The sequence below is a fragment of the Carassius carassius genome, chromosome 3, assembly GCF_963082965.1.
Source record: "Carassius carassius chromosome 3, fCarCar2.1, whole genome shotgun sequence".
Lineage (NCBI taxonomy): Eukaryota > Metazoa > Chordata > Actinopteri > Cypriniformes > Cyprinidae > Carassius > Carassius carassius.
In genome coordinates, this window is record NC_081757.1 from 39049067 (window position 1) to 39072636 (window position 23570).

Genomic DNA, 23570 nt, shown 5'->3' on the forward strand with positions numbered 1-23570 from the left:
TTTTTTGGTAAGGGTTTGTGCAGTTTATCCATTCGAGGGTCTAATCGTCTTATTCCCTGTTTGCTGGGGCTAAATTGATTTTTATATTAAGTTTGCATGACAAACATGCTTGCTGATTTCGCAGATGGTGTATAGCCATGGGATAGGGAGAGAATTAATTCCACCAACTCAATTATCTGTTGCTGTTAAAACAAATAAATGATCACAAAGACTTCAAAAAAGAACACTCATCCAGACAAGGCCCAGTGGTACACAAAGGTTTTTAAAAACCTTTTAACAGCGTAATAAAGTGAAATGGCTCATCAACTCTTTGAGTAGAAAATTTGTTTGTGCCCATGGAAGGATTTTTATTTTATTTTTTCAGTGTATGTTTTGCATCCACAGTCAATCCTGCTCTGTCTATTTGGCACTATCTGACTCGCAAACCAGGTACTATTATAAATATTACACTGTAAAAATAATAATAAAATAATTTTTTAATAATATAATTTAAAAAAAAATTTCGATATAAAGATTGTTGGATTAGAGAACATTTTACAAAACAATACTATTTCAGTCTTTTTATTCTTTAAACTTTTAATTTTGTTTAAATTTAATTTTACTTGATGTATTTTTGTAATTATTTGCTAAATTTAGTAGCAATTTCTGAAAGATTTTCCCCATTGTATGTTTCCCTCGACAGTCAGATTCATCCTAAGGCACTATGATTGTGATTTTTTGTTTGCTTGTTTTTTTTTACAGAAAACCTGTTAATTGATTAACTGTAATGTAAGTTACAGTACCTTTCTACAGATGGTAAAGAAATGTAAATGTTTTTAAAAATGCTTAAATATGCTGTAAAATTATGCAAGTAGAAATCATGAATTACTTCATAATTTACAGGTACAGTAACATTATATCGGCTAATGAAATATACAGTTATCAGTTATAAAATATACAGTGCCTGTCACATTGACATACGGTGAGATACACAGATGAAGAACTGACAGGCAGGATGATCACGTAGGAACTAAGTAGACCGGACAAACACAGACTGCACAGACTAGAGCTTAAATACCTGGGATGAATAGGGCAATTAACAGAACATACCAGAACCAAATGACACAATAAAACATGAGGGAAAACTAGGTCACACAGAGCAAATGGGGGATCAAAACACAACAAAACATCCAAGGGTGTGACAATGTCAGCCCATTTTATGAATATCCCACTTTACTGTACATTACTGCACATTACACAACAGTAGGATTTACTTTGAAACAAAATCTACTCAGAAATTGCTAGTAAATTTCACAAATGATTACAAAGACAATAACAACACATTCAATTAAACTTAGAGTAAATTTTAATTATTTCCAAATCAGCATTTTTTTTAAGTTGCCAACCACCAGCAGCATTTTTGATAATTTTAACACAACTTTATTAAGCCCAATTATCTTAATAATTAATTAATGTATTTATTTACTTACATTTTTTTGATTAGCACTTGGATTTATTTTCATGAAAAAAAACAATATTTTGAAACCAGGTTTCACATGGGTGAATTTGCATAAAAAGAAAAGGAATAAGAATGATAAAAACGATTAGTATGGAGCTAATATTATGACGAAATGATTTGAATTTGAATTGTGTAAATTTGAATTATTTGCAAGTGTAATCTAACAAAATTGAATTTTAGGTGGTAGTTTAAATAGTTCTGAATTAGATTTTTTTAAAACGAATATTGAACATTTGAAAGTTAACAAATTGAAATGTTTTTATGGCTGAATTTTATAGACATGTATTTTCAAACAGCTAGTTTTTTTGTTCTGAATTCTTATACTGCAAATATTCAGTCATGTCAAAAATTCAAACTCAAAAATTCAGATCTTACAGAAAGTAGGTCACAGGTCATCCACAGGGAAGAGTAGATGATCTCAGAAAAGTCGAACAGAGCATTTTGGCCAATTGGGGACTGTTGGAAGTTTTCCAGCGCGAACATGGTGGTGGTTCAAGAGGTTGCCACTCTCTGACTCTGATCATGAATCGCCCGGAGGTAAGTGATTCTTAAACATAAATGATTTTGTGTTTATATGTTAGGTTAGCGTTCTCGGCACATGAGATAATTGTCTAAGTGATCTCTGGTGTTTGTTTTAAAGTATATTTTGTGTATAATTGATTAGAACGCCACCGTGTCTACTAGGCCTAAGTTACACAGACAGGACGCGAGTGGTGCGACGCAACACAGTGCTTGAAGCGACTGTTGCAAAGAGCTGGGACTAGGTCAGAAATAGGATGGGGAATCCGTGTGCTGTTGGGGATTTCACGGGTCACGTCGGACCGTTCGCGTCCGGTGTTGTGTAATGTTCGGTTCCCGTGAAAAACTGTTCCCGGAGTTTACATGAATATTCATTAGTTCCTTAATCAGTGCACTCTCCTCAAATCGCTACTTGGATTATTTTGAACAGGTAACGAAGTGTCAATGTTAAGCACTGAAGCATTGTAACAGTGTCAAAACAATGTAGTTTGTGTAATATTAATCGTCTGTAAGCTGATTTGCTTGATTGATTCCAGGCACACAGGAAAAACAATAATTGAATAACCTATGCTAACCTTGGGATATGTAGTTTCTTAATCATATTTTTTTATGTGTTTATGTGCTTTTTATACATTTCATTTTTTTAAGTTAGGCTACTGGTGACTATTATTGCAGTGAATTCACGACAATGCTTGAAACAAATATATATGCCGCCTAATAAATATAGCTATAGGCTAGCTATCCTGTGTCATTTATAAAAAGTTTAGTTTGTATGTAGCCAGTGTTTCTGTTACCTAAATAAGTCCAATACGTAGGCTACTGAAAAAATTTTCTTGCAGTGAAAATGTTAATATTGTAATCAATCTAATTTGTAATTGGTTATATAAAACGGTGCATACAATCCTTAAAGTAGTGTTCTGATGCAGTCTTCTTGGACATAGGTCAGCAGCTACTCCTAGAATATTATTTTTACATTTGGATAAGAAATCATGTGTCTCATCATCACCAATGTTATAATATGGCTTTGATTTGCTTTTGTGATGTTTCTACATATATCGATCCTCATGTAAAGTCACTGTCTGTTTCAGACTGGATGAGAGCGCTGAAGTCACTGGTACAGTAGCTGATCATTGTATGAACTGGACATACATGGAGGCTGTTCTCATTGAGAGACAATAAATATCTCAGACACTCACCTAATTTTGCATTGCTTCATTCCATGCTTTCACACAACTTTCCTTGTCTTTTCAATTTGAGTTATATTCATAAAGCAATTACTTCTGTACTTGTCATAGTAACATTTAATGAATGTAATATTTATGTGATCTACAATATCATTTTTTGAGTATAATTTTAAACAGTAAACATACTTAAAGATAACATTTAATTTGTTAACCTGCATTCCAGGTTACTATTAATACACATCAGAGAACTGTCAACATTAAAGAGTGTTGTTAGATTATTGAAATATTAACTTTAATGAATCTCAGAGGATATTAATTTTGGTAAGCGACAGGAGAGCAGAGTTTGGCTGACAAAGAAACATTTGGGTTTCATGGTATGTAATAGTTGTAAAATGTGAAAAACAATTTTGAATAAGATTTTCAAATGTTAAACATTATTTACACAATGGATCACTATTCACTATTCTTAAACATGACATGATGAGGTTGTTTTTCAGTGCCTATGGTCAAAGAACAGACACAATGTATGCTTAGACATACAGAAACAATGTATGCTTATGATATTCATTATTATTATATTTATTATTAGTAGTTCTTTCTCAGATTGTCTAAACCGTTAAGCTCTGTATTTGACTGTTAACTCAATGCAATAAAGAAAAATGTGTCCATTTTAAAAAGACATTTTAAATTAACTCACATGTTGTTTCAATGTTGCAAGACTCACTCTGTAGGAGATACTTTAAAATCTTAGTAATAAAATATGTGACAGAAGTAAATGTGCATTTATAACAATAAATACAATGATGGGGCTGTGAAGGCTGGTAAAAACTGGTTATTAAAAAAAAAAGATTAAAGAAAGCATTACACAGGATGTTCACGCCGATTTTATTAAGACACAGATACATTTGTAGTGGTTTGTTTCAGGTTTTGTACCTTATTTTCCGCACTATAAGGCGCACTTAAAAGCCTTTAATTTTCTCAAAAAACGACTGCGCCTTATAATCCGGAGCGCCTTATATATGGATCAAGGCAAGGCAAAATGTTGACATTCCCTTTAGCACAGCTCCATCTAGTGGATGCATAACGCAAACCCAGTCAAACGTTTGACTGCAGTATCTTCTATTCTATGCGCCTTATAATCCGGTGCGCCCTATATATGAAAACAGTTCTAAAATAGGCCATTCATTGAAGGTGCACCTTATAGTGCGGAAAATTCGGTATGCAAAATTGTACTAGTCTCTCTCCAATGACAACTAGGTAGTCTAATCAAAGCAAACTATTAAAAATAAAGCCCCACAAATTAAATATATAAAAAGCAAAATACACCAAACAGTAAAAACTATATTAGGTAAGATAGGTTAAATTATTGTTTTTCTGTGTGCCTGTAATCAATCAAGCAAAAAAAGACAGTTTATCATATTACACAAACTATCCATTGTTTTTAAACTAACGGTTAACATTGACACTTCGTTACCTGTTCAAAATAATCCATTAAAACAAATAGAGATTTGACGAGCGTGCACTGATATTTTCAGTTCCATTCGTTTGCACGTTGTTTCCAGGACACGCCCATAATAAGGGAACTAATGAATATTCATGTTAACTCCACCCAAGGGAACAGTTTTTCACAGGAACCGAATATTACACAACACCGGGCGATTCATGATCAGAGTCAGAGAGTGGCAACCTCTTGAACCACCACCACGTTCGCGCTGGAAAACTTCCAGCAGTCCCCAATTGGCCAAAATGCTCTGTTCGACTTTTCTGAGATCATCTACTCTTCCCTGTGGATGACCTATGACCTACTTTCTGTAAAATCTGAATTTTTGAGTTTGAATTTTTGACATTGAATTTTTTTATACTGAATTTGAAGTTCCGAATTTCTTCATCTTGAAAACTTGAATCTGAATTTTTTTAAACTGAATATTTGCAGTATCAGAATTCAGAACAAAAAAACTAGCTGTTTGAAAATACATGTCTATAAAATTCAGCCATAAAAACATTTCAATTTGTTAAATTTAAAATGTTCAATATTCGTTTTTAAAAAATCTAATTCAGAACTATTTAAACTACCACCTAAAATTCAATTTTGTTAGATTACACTTGCAAATATTTTGTCATAATATTAGCTCCATAGATTAGCAAAAGAAAAAAAAACAGAAAGCAAAAAGCACACAAGTAAGCTACAACGCAACGTTGTATAATAGAGTGTTTCCACATTCCGCTAAAGGTTTGAAATAGTTTTGTCTTGTAAAACATACTACAATAATATTTCATTTATAAAAAATTCAGTGTATGTGAAAGAATTAAATCTCTGATAGAAAGAGATGATGCTATGCAGTAAGAATATTCTTCAAAATGAATGTTTCCAGTGTAGGTGTCGACTGCCTGAACTTGTAATATTGGCCAACCACAGCGTTTAGGTATGACAGAAGCTAAAGGTCACTTTTCTTAAAGCCACAATGTAATTCACCTTGCCCTTGAGTGGGATGTTGTGCTCAGCCAGGCTCATGCCTATAGAGTTTATCCTTGAGCGAACGGCGTCTCTCATCGATCACTGAGAATTGCACGAGTGAACGTGAAGAGAATGTCTCTTTCAGAAGCCAGAGAACATTGGATATGAACAGCTTGTGGCTCTACAAATTGCTCTAATGCTTTACCCCCGCCTGCAAATATGAGTTTTATGATTGAACCAGGAGACACTAAATGAAATCTGTCTTCTGATTTTATTTGACAGCGAAAATCCCTCTATCCTCAACCACACCGAAAACTTTCTTTCGAAGCTTATTAGAGCAGAACTTTCATCTCCGTCGAAAATGACTGATTAACATTCATGAACAAATAGCAATTGATTGGAAGAACTGGTGAAGATATTATCATAATAAAACAAAGGATAACAGGTCCATTATCTCGGAGCTGCTCATGACTGAAAGCATCAATCTTTCATCACCATTATCTCAAGTGCACTTCTTGTTTCAGTCAATACAAAACATTAAGCTTGACTGATCCTAACACTGCTAGCTATTATAATATGATAACATAAAGGAAGACTGACATGCTGAAGGTCTCTAAGCTATCTTATTATGTGTCAAAGCTTTTGAGGAGACATTTTAATTAAGTCCCTGATATTAAACTGACTTAAACTAGCATCCATTTCTTACAGGATCTACTGTATCTATTGCCTTGTGAAAACGAAATACACTTTAGCATACTTTTTTTTAAAAAGAGCACTTATTACTAAAACAATATACTTTAAAAGAATATTATAAGTGTGAACTGAGTGTTTACAGACACTTAACTGCATGCTAACTGCAATTAAATGAAAGTGTATTACAGTCTAAATTAATATTAAATGTAATTAGCTACATTTTAGAGAGCTTAAGTACATCTTTACATCTAATTTCATAATTACTTTTATTGTCTTTAAAATATGTTTCAAGTGTACTGCTGAATGTACTTAAACGAACTGTAACTTTTTGTTGAAATGAGTATCATATTCCATGTATTAAAATTTTATTGGTATGTTAAACATTTGTAATGATGAAGTAAAAAATCTAAACTTGCTTTAGTATGTGTGCCAACATATTAAAATAAGTGTACTCCTTTAAAATATTAAAATATACTTTAAAATTTAATTAAAACTTTTTACATTTTGACATTACAAAGTGCATTTAACAGGGAATAAGTTTGTTAAGAACATAAAAACATCAATCTTTTTTCAGATTCTGTGAGGAAACCTGGTTTACCTGCTGGAAGGTGTCTTTATTATCCCTGGCCATTGAAAGAGAATAATTCCATCTCTGTACATCAATATGGACTCCAGGAACTGAACGTGAATCTCTCAACCAATATAATACAACATTCATGAAATCAATTCATCACTCCTTCTAACAGCTCAAAACTTACAATGGCCAGCCAAGACAGCCCTACAGAAAGTTCCCTTTCGAAAGCTTCAGTCGATGCTGCGCTGCTCAGCGCATTGGGAAACGTCTTATTCGTGACCAGCTGAGAATAATGTGTGTAACATGTCGATAGAATTGACCCGGTGGTAATATAGCCTCGGTTGATGATGTCATCGGGGCGTGCGCCTGCAACACGGGGCTATAAATAGATACGCCACAGGTGCATCAACAGGTCTTTTGTCTTCAGATCATTCTGTGCACGTGTGCGTCAGGAAGATTCTTTTCGTCAGCTACAGTTCAGTTTCTTCGGGCCATGAGCAGCCCACCTATGAGCGTTCCTCTCGCGAGAGGAAATCGGTCGAGGAACTGCTCGAGGTGGTTACTCACGTGGTGGACAGGTTGCAGCTTGACTGGCCAAGCGAACAAGAAACCCCCAAACGTAGTAAACTGGAGGATAGGTTTCTGACCTCCATGATGAGCTACCTCTACGGAGGTCTCTAGAGCAGCTAGTACGGTCGTCCCCTGCCGGGCCGCCGCTTCAGGGCACCGAACTAGTGGCTCTATCTGCACTAAGCTTCGTCGAGCCACAGATTTGTCTCCCTGTACGACTAAGCAAACGGCCCGTGCCTTCGGCCGTTCTAAGTAACAGCTTTAGTCAGCACGGGGAGGCACCTGTGGCTTATTTTGACGGGCATTGAAGAGGCATTCGTCAGTTCCTCCCTTGCCGTACTCAAGGGGAGGGGCCATTGGCACCGCATTACACGGTGCCCGTCTCTTCTCAGTGCTCTCAGGAGATCGTTCTGCCAACCCTGTCGGTGTTGCAGGGCGCAGCAATCTCCGGCGAGCGATTCTCTCAGTTACCACCTGGAAACTAGCGGTGCTAAGAGGCTCGCTACCTCTATGGAGGTCTCTAGAGCAGCTAGTACAGTCATCCCCTGCCGGTCCGCCACTTCAGGGTACTGAGCTAGTGGCTCTGGGCACACGAGGAAGCGGCCGCTGAGCTTCGTTGAGACATGGATTTGTCTCAAGGGTAGAGGCCATTGGCACCGTATTACACGGTGCCCGTCTCTCCTCAGTGTCCTCAGGAGACCGTTCTGCCAACCCTGCTGGTGTTTCAGGATGCAGCGATCTCCAGCGAGCGCTTCTCTCAGTTACCGCCTGTAAACTAGCGGTGCCAAGAGGCTCGCTACCTCTATGGAGGTCTCTAGAGCAGCTAGTATGGTATTCTCCTGCCGGTCCGTCGATTCAGGGCACCGAGCTAGTGACTCTAGGCGCACAAGGGAGCATTCGCCCCTTCCTGTTACCCTCACAAAACCCCTCCATCCCCTCCACTTCTTGTGCTTCGGAGGGCGGTGCTTTCCAGCAATATGTTGCAGGACAACAGTAGTTATGTTACGTTATAGGACACGGAACATCTAACATCCCCTTAAAAGGAAGTGTTAAAACTGGTACCACTCTCAGAGAGTCTGGCAGCGTGGAGCGTCTGCCAGGCTTTTCTGCATGGATATTGAGCACAGTACGGATAGGATACAGGATCCAATTTATTCGTCATCCTCCACATTTCAACGGCGTGGTCTCCACTTCCGTGAAACCCGAGCTGATGCAGGTACTGTCTCGAGAGCTACAGACTCTTCTGGGCAAAGAGGCCATAGAACATGTTCCTTGTCCAAGGAGAGAGTCTGGCTATTACAGCAGATACTTCCTGGTTCCCAAGAAGGGTGGGGGAGTGTGCCCAATCTTGGATCTTCGAGGCTTAAACTGTACAGTCAAAGCGCTCAAGGGAGATAATATCTCTCCTCGACGGCTTGCCGTGGGCGATTCCGGAGAGGAGGGACCTTCTGTCTCAGGCAGGGGGCACGATATTCCATCCCAGGCCCGACCTGTGGAATCTTCACGTTTGGCCCCTGAAGGGTACCAACTGAGGAACACAGGGCTTTCGCCGGAGGTTATTGATACCATTCTTAGTGCTAGGGCTCCCTCCACCAGACAGAGTTATGCCAGTAAATGGGGTGTCTTTGACAGGTGGTGTGTGGTACACAATGTTGATCCAGTCAACTGCCACATTGCTTCAGTTCTGGACTTCATGCAAGAGAAATTGTCAACAGGCACATGCCCTGCTACTCTTAAGGTTTATGTGGCCGCTATTTTGGCTTGCCATGCCTTGATTGACGGGATGCCATTCGGGATACACCCTCTGCTCTCTCGCTTCCTTCGTGGGGCCAGACAACTGAAGTCTGCAGTGAAAACCGAGATACCTTCTTGGGACTTAGCTATAGTTCTCGAGGGTCTGGTTGAAACCCCCTTTGAACCTTTAGAGTCAGCATCTGATAAACTTCTGTCTTTAAAAATGTTTTTTCTCATGGCAATAAATTCTTTGAAGAGAATTGGGGATATGCAGGCTCTGTCTATCTAAACACCATCATGCTTAGACTTTGCCCCAGGCAGGGTAAAAGTGATTTTGCATCCTCATCCTGATTACCTGCCTAAGGTTCCGTTTTCGGCTGTACATCTGGTCATTCTAGAGGCCTTCTGCCTTCCGCCATTCACAACACCGGAGCAGGAGAAATCATATAGACTGTGTCCAGTCTGTGCTCTTCAGGCTTACGTCCACTGCACTAGCCAGTGGCGTAAGTCGGAGCAGCTGTTCGTCTGTTATGGTGGTGGTAACAGAGGAGCAGCTGCCACCACCAGGCAGACCATGTCTCACTGGGTCAGGGATGCTATTGCTTTGGCTAATGAGGCACGCGGTCAGGCTTCGCCTAAAGGTCTTAGAGCTCACTCCACAAGGGGGGTCGCTTCCTCTAATGCTTAAGCAAGGGGTGCCCCCTTACAACAGGTTTGTGATGCGGCAGGTTGGTCCTCTCCGCACACATTCAGAAGATTTTAGTTTGGATGTCCATGCTACTCCAGGCTCTCATGTCCTTTAGTCAACATCACAAGCTAATGTCTGAGGCCTTCTTCTGGTTTGATAGCACACCTGCACAACCTTAGGGGTCCAGACATTTTTCAAGCACGACAGCGTGGGTATTCTCGTTCCCAATGCGCTGAGCAGCGCAGCATTGACTGAAGCTTTCGAAAGGGAACGTTCCCGGTTACTTAACTGTAACCTTGTTCCCTGAGAAAGCGGAACGAGATGCTGCACTGCATTGTCGTACTGAATATGTCCCAGGACTGCTCTTCAGACGAAATGTCCTGTTGATGCACCTGTGGCGTATCTATTTATAGCCCCGTGTTGCGGGCACGCGCCCCGGTGACATCATCAACCGAGGCTATATTACCACCGGGTCAATTCTATCGAAGTGTTACACACATTATTCACAGCTGGTCACAAATAAGATGTTTCCCAATGCGCTGAGCAGCGCAGCATCTCTTTCCGCTTTCTCAGGGAACAAGGTTACAGTTAAGTAACCGGGAACGTTCTGTGACAGTTCCTTTGGCTGCATGATTAAACTCTGATTCTGACAGCACCCAGTCACTGCAGAGGATCAACAGGTGAGCAAGTTATGTACTGCAATGCTTAATTTCTCCTAATTTGTTCTGGTCAAGAAACAAACTCATCTATATCTCGGGTGGCCTGAGGGTGAATACTTTTCTTATTATTGCATGCAATTCTGCATTTAAGACATTTAACTTAACTAAAGATATATTTTCTGAAAGTAAATCTAAATTAAGCATTTTTCTTCTCAAGTAAATTTATTTAGAAAAATGTTTAGATATTTTTACTGACTAAAATGCTCAGCAAGGTTTTTTTTTTTTTTTGCAGTGTAAGTCATCTCTCCCTCTCTCTCTCTCTCTCTCTGATGATAAGGTGGTTATTCATCATTTGTCCACTGCAGAGGCATAGAATATTTGTCAGCTCATTCTCGGGCTTTGAGGAGAATGGGATTTAATTTTTTTTGGCCTTCACTGAAGGTTGACAGAATCTCTGTCGGTCCCACTGTTGACATAAAGTCTCATGTTGAGTGGCCGCTTCACAACCCTTCATCTCTGAATGTAAAGATAAAGCTGTCAGGACTCACAAGATTATGCCAGCTGAGAGAGGAGGCCGTTGGTCCTTTAAAAATGGTACAATTAGTGAGGAATCATCTGGGTCACTTTACCCTCTTTCACTTCATGTTGGTCATGGTGTCTGCCCAGTAGAATAAAGAATAAGCTGAACCCAGAAGTGGCTCTCACATTAAGGAGAGATGTTGAGAGATAATAATCACAATTGAAAGGACCTAGCAGTCCTTTTGTTTTTCTTATTATACGTTTTTTTCTTATTATAATAAATTATAATATATTATCTATATTATAATTATATATTTATATACATTATATAGATTCCGCAATGTCTATTGCACCTTTGAAATGACAGACACCATTATATTTAAACCTGCTTTCGTCGCTGATCTGGAGAGAGCAGCTCATCATGTAAGCTTTCTGTTTGAAACAGCTTCACAGGCTACTTACACAGTAGGCTAGGCTACATTTCAGTTGCAGACGTTAAATAATAACGAAAGAATTGGGATACAAGTTTAGACCAGACATACTTTGTAAAAAAAAAACAACTGGACGAAACAAGTCTTCATTCAATGATTTTATCATAATGAATTCATTTAAATATATATATATATATATATATATATATAAAGAAAAAGAATAACAAAAAAAAAAAAACTATGGAAGTCGATGGCTACCAGTAACTGTCTGGTTACCAACATTCTTTAAAATGTCTTCTTTGTATTCAACAGAAAAAGAAAAAAAAAGATTCGGAAGAACATGAGAAAATGATGTTAGAATTTTCTGGAAGATAAGGTCAATATAATGTAAAAATATAAAATGGAATATATTAATAAATGTATTAATAAATTGGGAAGTTACATGTATGTAATACTAAAATTAAAGTAACACAATAATTCAGAAAAAAAAAATGAAACCACAAAAAAGGTGTTTCTTTTTGACAATTTGACAATGCAATAATCACAAAATAATTTACCAGCCTGACCTTTCATGGTATTATTATTTTTTGATTCATGTTAAATATAACGGGAGCTGTATTCATCAGCCTGTCAATTAATACTCTTACTACAGCACCAAATTGGTGGAAATTAAAGCAATAATGAGCAAAGAGGGCAAGCAGACAAACCCGCTACATGCAACAACAGTCCAGAACATGAGGTGCATGATGTTGGAGAAACAGAGTAATTCATCATGTTTCTTAGGTTTAAGCTTTCTGGGGTAAATATTTCTCAGTGTGCAGCTGATTAGTATTCTATCACTAGTCACTTTAATCCAATGAGCAGAGCGGCTAATTAAGCAGACGGAAAGGTTTGATTGAAGACAGAATGTTGAGAAGCCAAACAGCGGTAATTATTAAGACTATAAGCCTCACACTGAGAACTAGCAAGTCCGACACAAGAGAGCACTAAAAAGAAATGCATGAGGTTGCCGCTGCTTTGTTCCAGTCTCACAGGAAATAGTTAGGCCAATGCTTCACATTAATGGCACTCACTACTTAGAGCTTGTGAGACAAAGATGACACAATTGACAAACATGTTAAGCATTTTGTGCTGTGTGTAAACCTACCGTTATTGCTGTTGTCATCTACCAGTATGATCTCTTTGAGCAGGTGGTGCGGGGTTCTGTTCATGACCGAATGGATGGATCGCAGAATGACTGAGAGCGCCTCGTTCACAAAGATGAAGACTATACTAACCTGTGGAAGGTTGGATGGGTAAGACATGTTTTTGCACCTGTGAAAACAGATGAAATAAAGGAGCACAAATGTCAATGTGTCAAGGCATTTCCGAGAATTGGATAAAATCGATGTCCTTTTAATTTCTAAAACACAAATCCGATGTAAGACTGTGTTAAAGTATTACTAAAATAGTTTTTTTTTAACAAGCTTGCAAAATAACTACCTTTGAACATATCAGCTTACAATGTTGATGTCCCACCTTAGAGTTTTTTCATAATCAGAATTTTAAAAAATCTGCTGAATGCAAATTTAGTTAAATAATCTATTTTCATTTTATAATGCTGAAATATTCAAACCTGTTATACCTGTAAACCAATAATTCAAATATATGATATATTGTATATTTGATAACTATATATCAATGATACTATTAGTACTGAAAACATTTTTTCTGCTTAATATTTTTTGGATATGCATTTAAATGTAAAATACTAATGATATATTTATTTAGCAATGATGCATTAGATCAAATGTGAATCAAAAGTAAATACATTTTTTATCTAAAATATTGTTAAAAATGTTTTGTTTATTTGATCTTTTCTCATACTATTATGTTTTCAAAACTGATAATAATAAGAATCATTGTTAATATTTGATAGCAGTTTACAATAACTGATCTGCAAATTAGTACATCAGAATGACTTCTGAAGGATCACGTGACACTGAAGACTTGGAGTAATGATGCTGAAAATTCAGCTTTGCCATCACAGAAATAAATTTTAATTTTAAAATGTATTACAATAGAAAACTATTATTTTAAATAGCAATACTATTTCACAATATTACTGTTTTTACTGTATTTGTTAGTACATAAATGCAGCCTTATTGCAGAAGAGACTTCATTAAAAACATTTAAAAACTGTAATGATTCCAAACTTTTGAGAAGTATCGTATATTCAAATAGAAAAGAATGCACTTTAAATGGTAATAATACAGTTGTAATGTATTTTTGATCAAATGAATGCAGCCCTGCATTTCCAAATTCCAAACTGTAGACCAGTGGTGTATATACTTCTTACATTAATAATACAAAATAATAACATCACATAAATCTGTGTTTAAGATGTATTTAGACAGTTTTAGCAACCAAACAGTTTTAGTAACAGAGTTGCAAAACTGCATACCTCATGCAAAATTTATAGTAAATAAAAAAAGCTCATATAATATTTAGTTTGACCTCCCGAGGTTTACAATCAGCATTTTAAAAAGTTTAGGCAACTTCTTTGCTGACCATTTATTTAAACATGACTTCATCTTCAGTTTCACACCCTATTCTGTTTCCTTTACATGGAAATCGCCGCAAATACTAATGAGAGACAAAAGGTAATTAGACAAATAGGACCTTTTGGTAAATATGGTGGTATTTACAATGATAGGTAATGTTTTGATGTTCTTGGCAGACTGGAGTTTATAACAAGTGGGTTTTGAAGGTTTTCAGACCCAGGTACTCAATAGCAATTTGGCTTCACGGAGAGAAAAGAACAGATGTGATCAGACGTGAAGGAGTTCTTTATGTTGCTGCCAGCAAGACACATCCAGTAATTACAGGTTATGGAGTAATTATGTTTCTCCACACACACCTCTTTCAAAGCCTGTCAAAATAGAGTCATTGGTGTAAACCTTATGTTGCCATGCTTTCAACCCATAACAGACTGCAAAAAAAAGAGAAAAACATTACATTACACTAATTTTCTGCAGTATTTTTAAACCCTACTGGTCAAAAAATGTGATTTTTTTTTTACATGTTTTTGCAATATGTTGTATTTTGATTTTTTTCTTTTTGAATTTAAAATAACTGTTTTCTAATTATATATATTTTTAAATGCAATTTATTAGCATCATTACTTATCTTCAGCAAGGCATCGAACCCCCAACTGCTCCGTGTGCAACTCTGTGTGTGTGTGTGTGTGTGTTCACTGCTCTGTGTGTGTGCACTTTGGATGGGTTAAATGCAGAGCACGAATTCTGAGTATGGTATCACCATACTTGGCTGAATGTCACGTCACGTTATAAGCAGTGTGGAAGACAATTTTTACTGCTTAATATTTTTGTGGAAGCTGTTTTTTTTTCAGAATTATTTCATAACAGGAAGTTAATAAGTATAAGTTATAAAATAAGTAACTTATACTAAATAAGTTCATATTGGTGGTGATGGGCCAGAGGAAACAAAAAGAAGGCAATAATCTTCTCATCCAAATTTGTTTTTGAGAAAACACTGCTCTCGTTTGCCTCCTCCGAGAAAACGGCGTGGGAATATATCAAAATACTATTATATTACCATCATATTTCAGTGAGAAATGACCACAAGGCTTTTGCTGACTGCAAACATTGATTTGTGCTCAGAAATCACATTAGTTCACGCAGGCATTCGCTGTGACAGTGAGTAAAGGACAGACAGACTGTCAGACACTCACCCTTCAGGTCTGTAGTCTGGGATGGGTCTGTCCATAGAGAGGCGGTCACTGAGGTAACCATTGTAGCCGTAATACTGGAACATCTTAAGGGCCACTCTGCGGCTCTCTGGCCCCAGATCCTGACCCCAGTGGTTGAACAAGGACGAGTCAGAAAAAGATCGATCTAGCTGATTGTCATCTCCTTTCAGAGGGGACTCTGTGAGGGTCAAAGAAAGAGAAGGTTGGTGTCCCCCTGATAATGAAATGTGTCAGAGAACAGAGGCTACAGAAGGAAAATGACACTGAACGCATTTACATTCACCGATGGTGCTTAATAACATGACAGCTCATGAATGAATGCCTTCACTGGTGTTCTTTTTTTAGGCAAATCATTGTGAAAAAGAGTTGCTTAATTGTATTGAAATATTCAAATCTTAAAAGCATAATTTTACAGAACTGTACTTGCTTATAATATAAGAATAATGAAATGAAGGAACACTTAAGTTGACTTAAAAACATTACACAATCTTCTTAACACAATTTCTAAAAATGTAAAACTAAAAGGTTTTCCTTAAAAGTACATTTTAAGCAAAATCCAATCGATACATATACATTTTTGCCCATTACTCTGTTTATGTAAGCACAGATGTTGGGAGATTTTTGTTCACTCCATTTTAAACAGGAGGTTGAGGTTGGCTCAAACCAACAAAATAACAACTCACACTTTTCGTGTGTGTGTGTGTATTTGTGTGAGTGTTTGTGCGCACATGTTTCTTTCTCGTTCTCGCCCTAGCGCTACTGATGGCTGGTTCATGGCTTCAGGGGCATAACTTTCACACCTCTCTATTTCTATCATTCTCCATTTCTCTAGTTTCTATTTGAAAATGAAACAGATTAATTTTGAAATTCAACACAGCTTGTTTCTTGTGTAAGTTTTTGCTCCCTATATATACTGTATGCAACTAGGCAATGAAAGTTCAAGGCAAAGGTTTTTTTGTTTTGTTTTGTTTTTTTACTCTTAACAAATACATTTTGTTGTGGTGACAAATGCGATCTTGCAAATTTTATGTTATCCACATTCTAAATAAAATAAAATAAAAAATCTTAAACCATCTGTATTTTGAAACTTCACTGACATCTCTATTAGGTTATATGTGTGACAATCTAATGAAGTGGTAACCATCCCTAGAGAGAGAAAAAAAAAATATATATATATTATAAGACACAGACAAAAAACAATGCTTTAACTAAAAAGCTGCTTCTGTGGGATGGTGATTTGCAGATGATTTGCAAAAAGGAGAACATTATACTGAGGGAAAACAATGTTCCATGCAAACAATATCCTTACATAACACTCACATTGTGCGTGAGCCTCGGTTTTGTTTGGGTTTCAATGTCACTTTGATTGACCTCTGTGCTTGACTGTCGCTTGTGACCTTTCCACATCTAGCAGCATCAGCCACGCACTAACATGCAGCAGTTTGTAGCTATAAAATAGAAAGCAGAGCTCCACAAATACATATTTATTTGAATATATACTATATTTAAGAAAAATTTTAGCTCAAGCTCAAGTTGCTTCCAACATAAGACTAATAATAAGAAAAGATTAATAATAATATAATAATAATAATAATAATATAATATAATATAATATAATACAATAGATAATAATAGATAAGCTGTAAAATCCTTCTAACAGATCCAAATTTTTCATGGTTAGTTCAAGCCATATTTAACAAATGGAAACTTACTGTAAAGTGTTAACAAGGTATTTTTATATTGACATTTCTACTTGATTGATTGATTGATTTATTGATCGACAGTCGTTGGAGTGTGAAAACGATTTCAGGTTGAGCATATCACTTTTATTTAAAGGGGTTATATGATGCTTTTTTAAAGATCATTATTTTGTGTATTTGGTGTAACGGAATATGTTGACATGCTTTAATGTAAAAAAAAAAAAGCACAATATTTTTCAAATAATGTACATTATTGTTAGTCCTCTATTCCCCGCCTCTCTCAAATGCGTAATTTTCTACAAAGTCCCTCCTTCTGACAAGCGCAGTCTGCTCTGATTGGTTAACTGACCCAGTTAATTGTGATTGGCCTTCATCTTTTAAAATAAATGTAAAGACAGTTACTAAAATGTCCTAAGTTTTACCATCAGCTCAACCCCGAAAGGGGAACTGAGTGGCGGCGTGACAGACACAGTGATGAAGCTCATATGTGTTTGCAGTACACAAGCCACGGATGGTTAAGACAGCTGACTCCACAGTGTGACCTACTCTCTCTCTCAAACACGCGCATGTGCACACACACAAACGCGACATGCAAAACTTAAACTAATAACAAAAAAAAACATACTTACAGTAGCTGATTCAGAAGCGCCAGATTATCTTAGCAAAGTCAGAATTACTTCCTCTCCTAGGTTCATAAAACGGTCATCCATAAAATGCGTTGTTGTTCTATTGCAAGTAATCTTAAAGATTCCTAAACGCATCTACTTTCTGGAGGCCAAATAAATTGCTTTTGCTTTCACCTAGATACAAACAGCATCTCTCTGACATGGCTGCTTCAACACTAACTGCAGTAACTGAAACCACGCCTTCTTTCTTTGCGTGAACATTTGGGCGGGATTACGCAAATATTTCCACATAGTGACGTAGACATGTGACGTAGGGGGCGTTTTTGAATGAGCCATTTTAGCGGGGCGTGGCCGATTCTAAACTGTGATAAAGAATATTTCTTTGGATTTGAGTCTTTACAGATCTTCTTCATGCACCAAGACCTTGTAACACTCCAAAGAGAAATGAAAATTTTAAATAGCATCATATGACCCCTTTAAGAGGAAAGAAAGTAATTTCCAACTGACTGAGAAAAATAAATGCAAAAGAAATTTAACATGCTGCGTTCCATAAAAAATGCAAGTACTGTAGTTACATTTTGCAATGAGTAACACAGCTCTAGACTGCAGTGGGCTCTAAGCACTGGCAGAGGAATGTGGTTTATTGGACCCTGTGCACAAACACGCAACATCTGACTGCTGAGATGAAATATCAATATACTGTATTTCTATTAGCTAGTAGAAAATGAATTCAGTTTTTTTGTGTGAACGCTTTCTCGACTTTCCCTTTCCAGTCCCCTTTCAGTCGGTCACTCTCGACATCATGTCATTACCGACGAATTGGGATCTCGCCAGAGAGACGAATCCATTTCGAGTGTAACTAAACGAGCCAATGGACATTGGCATGTGGAATCGCATCTGGAAGCCACACCATATAGCATGGGTATAAGAGGCAGCAGGTGCACTGCATTTATTCATCTTTTCGCTTCGGAGCTAAAAGGTGGTTTATCACTACTGCTCTCCCTCTTCGAGTGATTGACGATAGCAGGTGTTACAGCAATCAGCAGTGGTGGTCACAGTCTTACAGGAAAGAAAATCATCCTTCGAGTAGACACCCATACTAGGATTGTGTGGTGGCCAGCTCCCCTGCATGCTTCAGCACTAAAAGAGCAAAGAAACCTGAGTGATCGCGTCTTTTTAAAGATGTCTTATCACCCGTGCATTTCTGGATGTGATAGTTACCTGACGCCTCAGGATGGTCACGATCACTGCCTCACGTGTCTGTTAATTAAGCACACTGAGGAAGCTTTTGTGGATTTTGTGGACCACTTCAGAGTTGCATAAAAGACTCCCCTATGTCAAATGTTTCCCTCTGCCTCTGCCACAATCCATCATTTGTCACAGTTCATTATCCCTCGACCACTGCTTCCGGTAGAGTCAGAAATGATTTGATGATCACAGTGAAGGGTTCTCCAGAGGAAGATAATCACCCCTCAAGCTCTCTGCAGCCGGTGGAGCTGCCTTAGGGGTGCGCTTGGCACTCTGCAGGACAGAGTGTACCGCTTGTATCCTTCGGTGCTCCACCTGATGACCAGATGTCGTTCTCTGCATCGGAGGGTGAGCTCTCTCCCTCCGGTGGATGTCGACTCGGCTGCATTGCCCCTTTTCGGAAGAGTGGCTTTTCACAAGTCAGACCCAGAGATGACGGCTATGCTTTCTCGGGCGCAGAGAATGTCGGGCTTTTGTGGAATTTTGCACCATGTCCCAGTCTTTCAAGGCTGGATGAGTGGTTAGTCAGTGGGGGTCATGCTGGTTCTCATCTCCCCCTCTAGGTGCCATTCTTCCCAGAAATGCATGAGGAGCTCACAAGATCATGGAAGGCACCTTTTACTGCCAAAAACAAATTGTGCAGCTCATCCTCCCTCACCACCCTCGATGGTGGGACCGCTTTTGGGTGCACAGGCATTCCCTTGGTGAAGCAGTCTGTGGCCATGCAACTATGTCCTACAGCTGCTACCACTCTGTGGGGTGATTTGTATCTCCCCTCGCAAGCCTGCAATTATTTATGTGCTAGTTATGTGCTGTGACACTCAAGACCCACCTTTATGCCATCACAGGCCAGGATGTTACAAGCCTCAAGCCAGGGGCCCTGTGTTCCCTCTCTCAGGTGAGTGTTTTACACTTCACTTCCAGATCCCACCCTCTGCCGTCACCTCTGTGGCCCCACCACTGGTATATCAGTGACTCTGTTGGTTCCACTGGCATGGTCTCTTGGAGCCTGGTTAATGCTCCCCAGTCCATCTCTGTGGCTCTTGTGGACCATTAGACTCCATCATGCTACACGATTCAATTCACCCAGCGTCCCACCAAGTTCATGGGTGAAGGACGCGATAAAGCCTATTCCTCCAGCCGATTTGAGGATGAGGTTTTGCAGCCCTTACTTCATTGTGCCCAAGAAAAGCAGTGGGTTACAAGCAATCTTGGAGTCTGCAACCAATCTGCAAGTTCTGAATTGCGCTCTTCACAAGCTGCAATTCAAAATGTTGACACAGAAACACATTTTTGAGTGCATCTGTCCCCAAGACTGGTTTGCAGCAATCGACCTGAAGGATGCATACTTTCATGTCTCGATTTTACCACGACACAGGCCATTCCTGCATTTTACTTTCAAGGGTCTGGCATATCAGTACAAGGTCCTTCCCTTCGGGCTGTCCCTCTCACCTGTGTCTTCACCAAAGTCACGGAGGTGGCCCTTGTTCCCTTGTTTGCATCCTCATGTCTCGCACAGTCGATGACTCACAATTAGTTGTGCACACACAGAGACGTGGTGTTCATACACCTCAGCCAGTTGGGTCTTTGGGTCAACTGGGAAAAAGAAAACTCATGCCAATGCAGAGGATCTCTTTTCTTGGGAACGGAGCTGGATTCGGTCAACCAGAAATTAAAACCCTACCCAGGAACATGCTCAGTCAGTGCTGAACTCTCTCAAGACTTTATCAGGCAGGACAGTGGTCCCACTGAAATAGTTCCAGAGGCTCTTGGGGCATATGGCTGCAACCACTGCGGTAGTTCTGCTCGGTCTGCTCCATATGAGACTGCTTCAGCACTGGCTCCATGGCCGAGTCCAGAGGTGAGCGTGGCTACACAGCACTCTCCGGATTCAGATTACACCGGCCTGTCACAGAACCTTCATCCCGTGGTCAGATCCTTCATTCCTTCGGGCAGGAGTAACCTTGGAACTGGTATTCAGGCATGCAGTGGTTTTCCCAGATGCCTCGGACACAGGCAGGGGAGCCACGTACAGATGTATGGACGGGTCCCCAACTGCGTTGGCATATCAATTGCCTCGAGTTGCTGGCAGTGAGCCTTGCCCTGGGCTGCCTTAGAGGGTGCCTTCAGGGAAGGGATGTACTGGTCAGCACAGTCAAGCACAGTCCAAGAGATGGGCCTATGCTTTGAAGTGGAACTTGTTCATCGATTGGTTTTCCTCTTACTATGAGGACCCACCAGATATGTTCAATCAGAGGCGTGCTTTTCTTCTTACAGCAAGGGTTGCAGCTTAGGCTATCACCTTCCACCCCTAAGGTTTACATTGCAGCTATCTCCGCACACGACAACCCCGTAGAGGGGAGGTTGGTGGGGAAGGTTCCTTAGGGGGACCAGAAGGTTGCATACTCCTAGGCCCCTCTGCTTACTCTCTTGGGATTTGCCATTGGTGCTAAGAGCCCTACAAACTGCTCCCTTCAAGCCTTTGGAGTCAGTTTATTTGAAATGTATCTTCATGAAAACCCTACTGCTGAATGTGTTAGCCTCAATCAAGAGGCTAGGGGACCTGCAGGCTTTTTCAGTCGACAAATTGTGTCTTGAGTTTGGGCCGGCTGATTCCAGTGCAACACTGAGATCCCGGCCTGTCGACGTGCCCAAGGCTCCTACCATCAGGGATCAGGTGGTGAACCTAGCTTTGCTCTGTCACTTTATGACATCTCTGTTTCCTCCTTTAAGGGACGAGGGTTAAACATGTAAATGAGATGTTTTCTATATTAACCTGTTAACCTGCACCTGGACGCTGGCACACTGAACGCTCTTTGTTTGCATGTGTCAATGTTTATGAATAGATTAAATGCACACGCAGTACTGTACATACCAGATTTGTCGTAATAATGAGCCATAAACTAATCCACAGCTTTAAATCCCGGTTTAGGTTGAAAGGTAAGCGTCTTCTGAACAACATCTCATAGCGCACTTTTAGTCCAACAAAGCTATAATGTTGTAATATGGATGGTAATTCCTTTGTTTATGTCTCATTTCTTCGGGGACAGTATTGTTTGTATCCGTTATGGAATAAACTACACTAAAGAAAACTGCATCAGGGTAGTTAAAAACAGCTTTGCTGTAGCCTACAGTGTCACCAACAGGATGAGACCATCCACAAAAAAAAGTCAAAGATAAGCGGAATATTGTTTATTTGAATTCTGGCGCTCTTTCGTGATAGCTTGTGACTCGTGCTGTAATGCACCTGTCATATGATGGGGGCATAACTTAGTGATCTGCTTTTTGTACAAATAATTATTTCTCTATTTTATTCCTTATTATTACTCAAATTATTCTTATTGTATTTCTGTAGTGCTCAGATAAATTACTTATACGATGTTAAATATTCTGTCTATTGTTTTATAATTTAAAAACTATGCAGTGGTATGTTTAAGGACTAAAATTGTTTGTAGAACCCTACAAACTATTGTAGCGGGGGGGGCAAGAGTTAGTCTCAGAAAAAAGGTTGCAGGAATCTAATTTTTCATGGTGTCTTCTTCAGATTTGAAACATAAACTCATGAGACATATGTGGCTTTCAACCCATTATTTTTCTGGATTGCTCCAGGACTGATTTCATGTAGTTTATATATGAACAGTAAAGCCCAAAGGATCTTCTTTCCAAAGAAACCAAAATTGTGTGTATAGCACAGTGAAGTCAGGAACTATTTATAGTTAGTCCCATTAAGTGGGGTCTGGTTAACAGGTTAAGACCTTTTGATTAAACTCTCTTTAGACATTGCAAAATGAATCTCTAGGTTGTTAGGTAGGGGGTGTTCTCAACAAATACAAGTTGTTTTACAACCATGAATATAACTAAAGTACATATTATATAAATAACAAAATTAACTAAAAATGTTACAAAATGAATGCTAATTTTATTTTAAACTTGAAAAAAGGCATATTTAGGTAATTTTTGCCAATCCAAACAGTACCAATCCATTTGGTAGTAAAGACATCACCATGTATATATATATATATATATATATATATATATATATATATATATATATATATATATATATATATATATATATATATATATATATATATATATATATATATATATATATTTATTATTATTATGTGTTTTAATTTTAGTTACACTTTTTACTAGAGTTGTTGACAATTCTTTATATATTATAGAAATGTTCAGTACGACATCTACGGTTCAGTATGCACCTGTGAATTTTTTTTAGTTTTGCATTTAAATATTTTTTTTTGCTTTTTATTTCTCTCAGAATTGGTGACATGAGAAAATACCTCCCTGCTAATAACGTGCTTTTGAAAAACCACATACGCCAAACACCTTCCCTTGTAATGACTTGCAATGAAAAGTGTTTCTAAACCTGCGGTCCAACAAAAAAGAACAATTATAACTTCAAAACATTAGTCGAGTGTTTAAAATAAATTCTTTTGTGATCTGATGTGGCTTCTTGTAACAGAATGAGGCAGAACATATATTTTATACTGTATTAAAGACTATGTCAGTTAGCAATTGCTGAAATATATTTAATCATTATGAAAATAATGATTGATGGCTTGAAGAACACAAGATGGCTTGAAGAACACAGATAAACCATATATTGTCACAGGCAAGTGTTTATTGTCCTCCGGCTACCATGTTTGAATGATGCACACATTACATGTGTTTATAGCACTTAATAATGACCAGTCCAT

The 23570-nt window shown here is 38.3% G+C and overlaps 1 protein-coding gene across 1 annotated transcript in view; it reads right to left on the bottom strand.

The window, feature by feature from the left end:
* Window positions 1-23570, bottom strand: part of galnt18b (UDP-N-acetyl-alpha-D-galactosamine:polypeptide N-acetylgalactosaminyltransferase 18b) — a 108578-nt gene that overhangs the window by 45403 nt on the left and 39605 nt on the right. Inside the window, exons 2-3 of the mRNA XM_059538074.1 lie at window positions 15258-15453; window positions 12672-12838 (exon numbers count right to left, since the gene is read on the bottom strand). Of these exons, the coding sequence (XP_059394057.1) occupies window positions 12672-12838; window positions 15258-15453 (363 nt within the window). The remainder of the gene's footprint in view (window positions 1-12671; window positions 12839-15257; window positions 15454-23570) is intronic.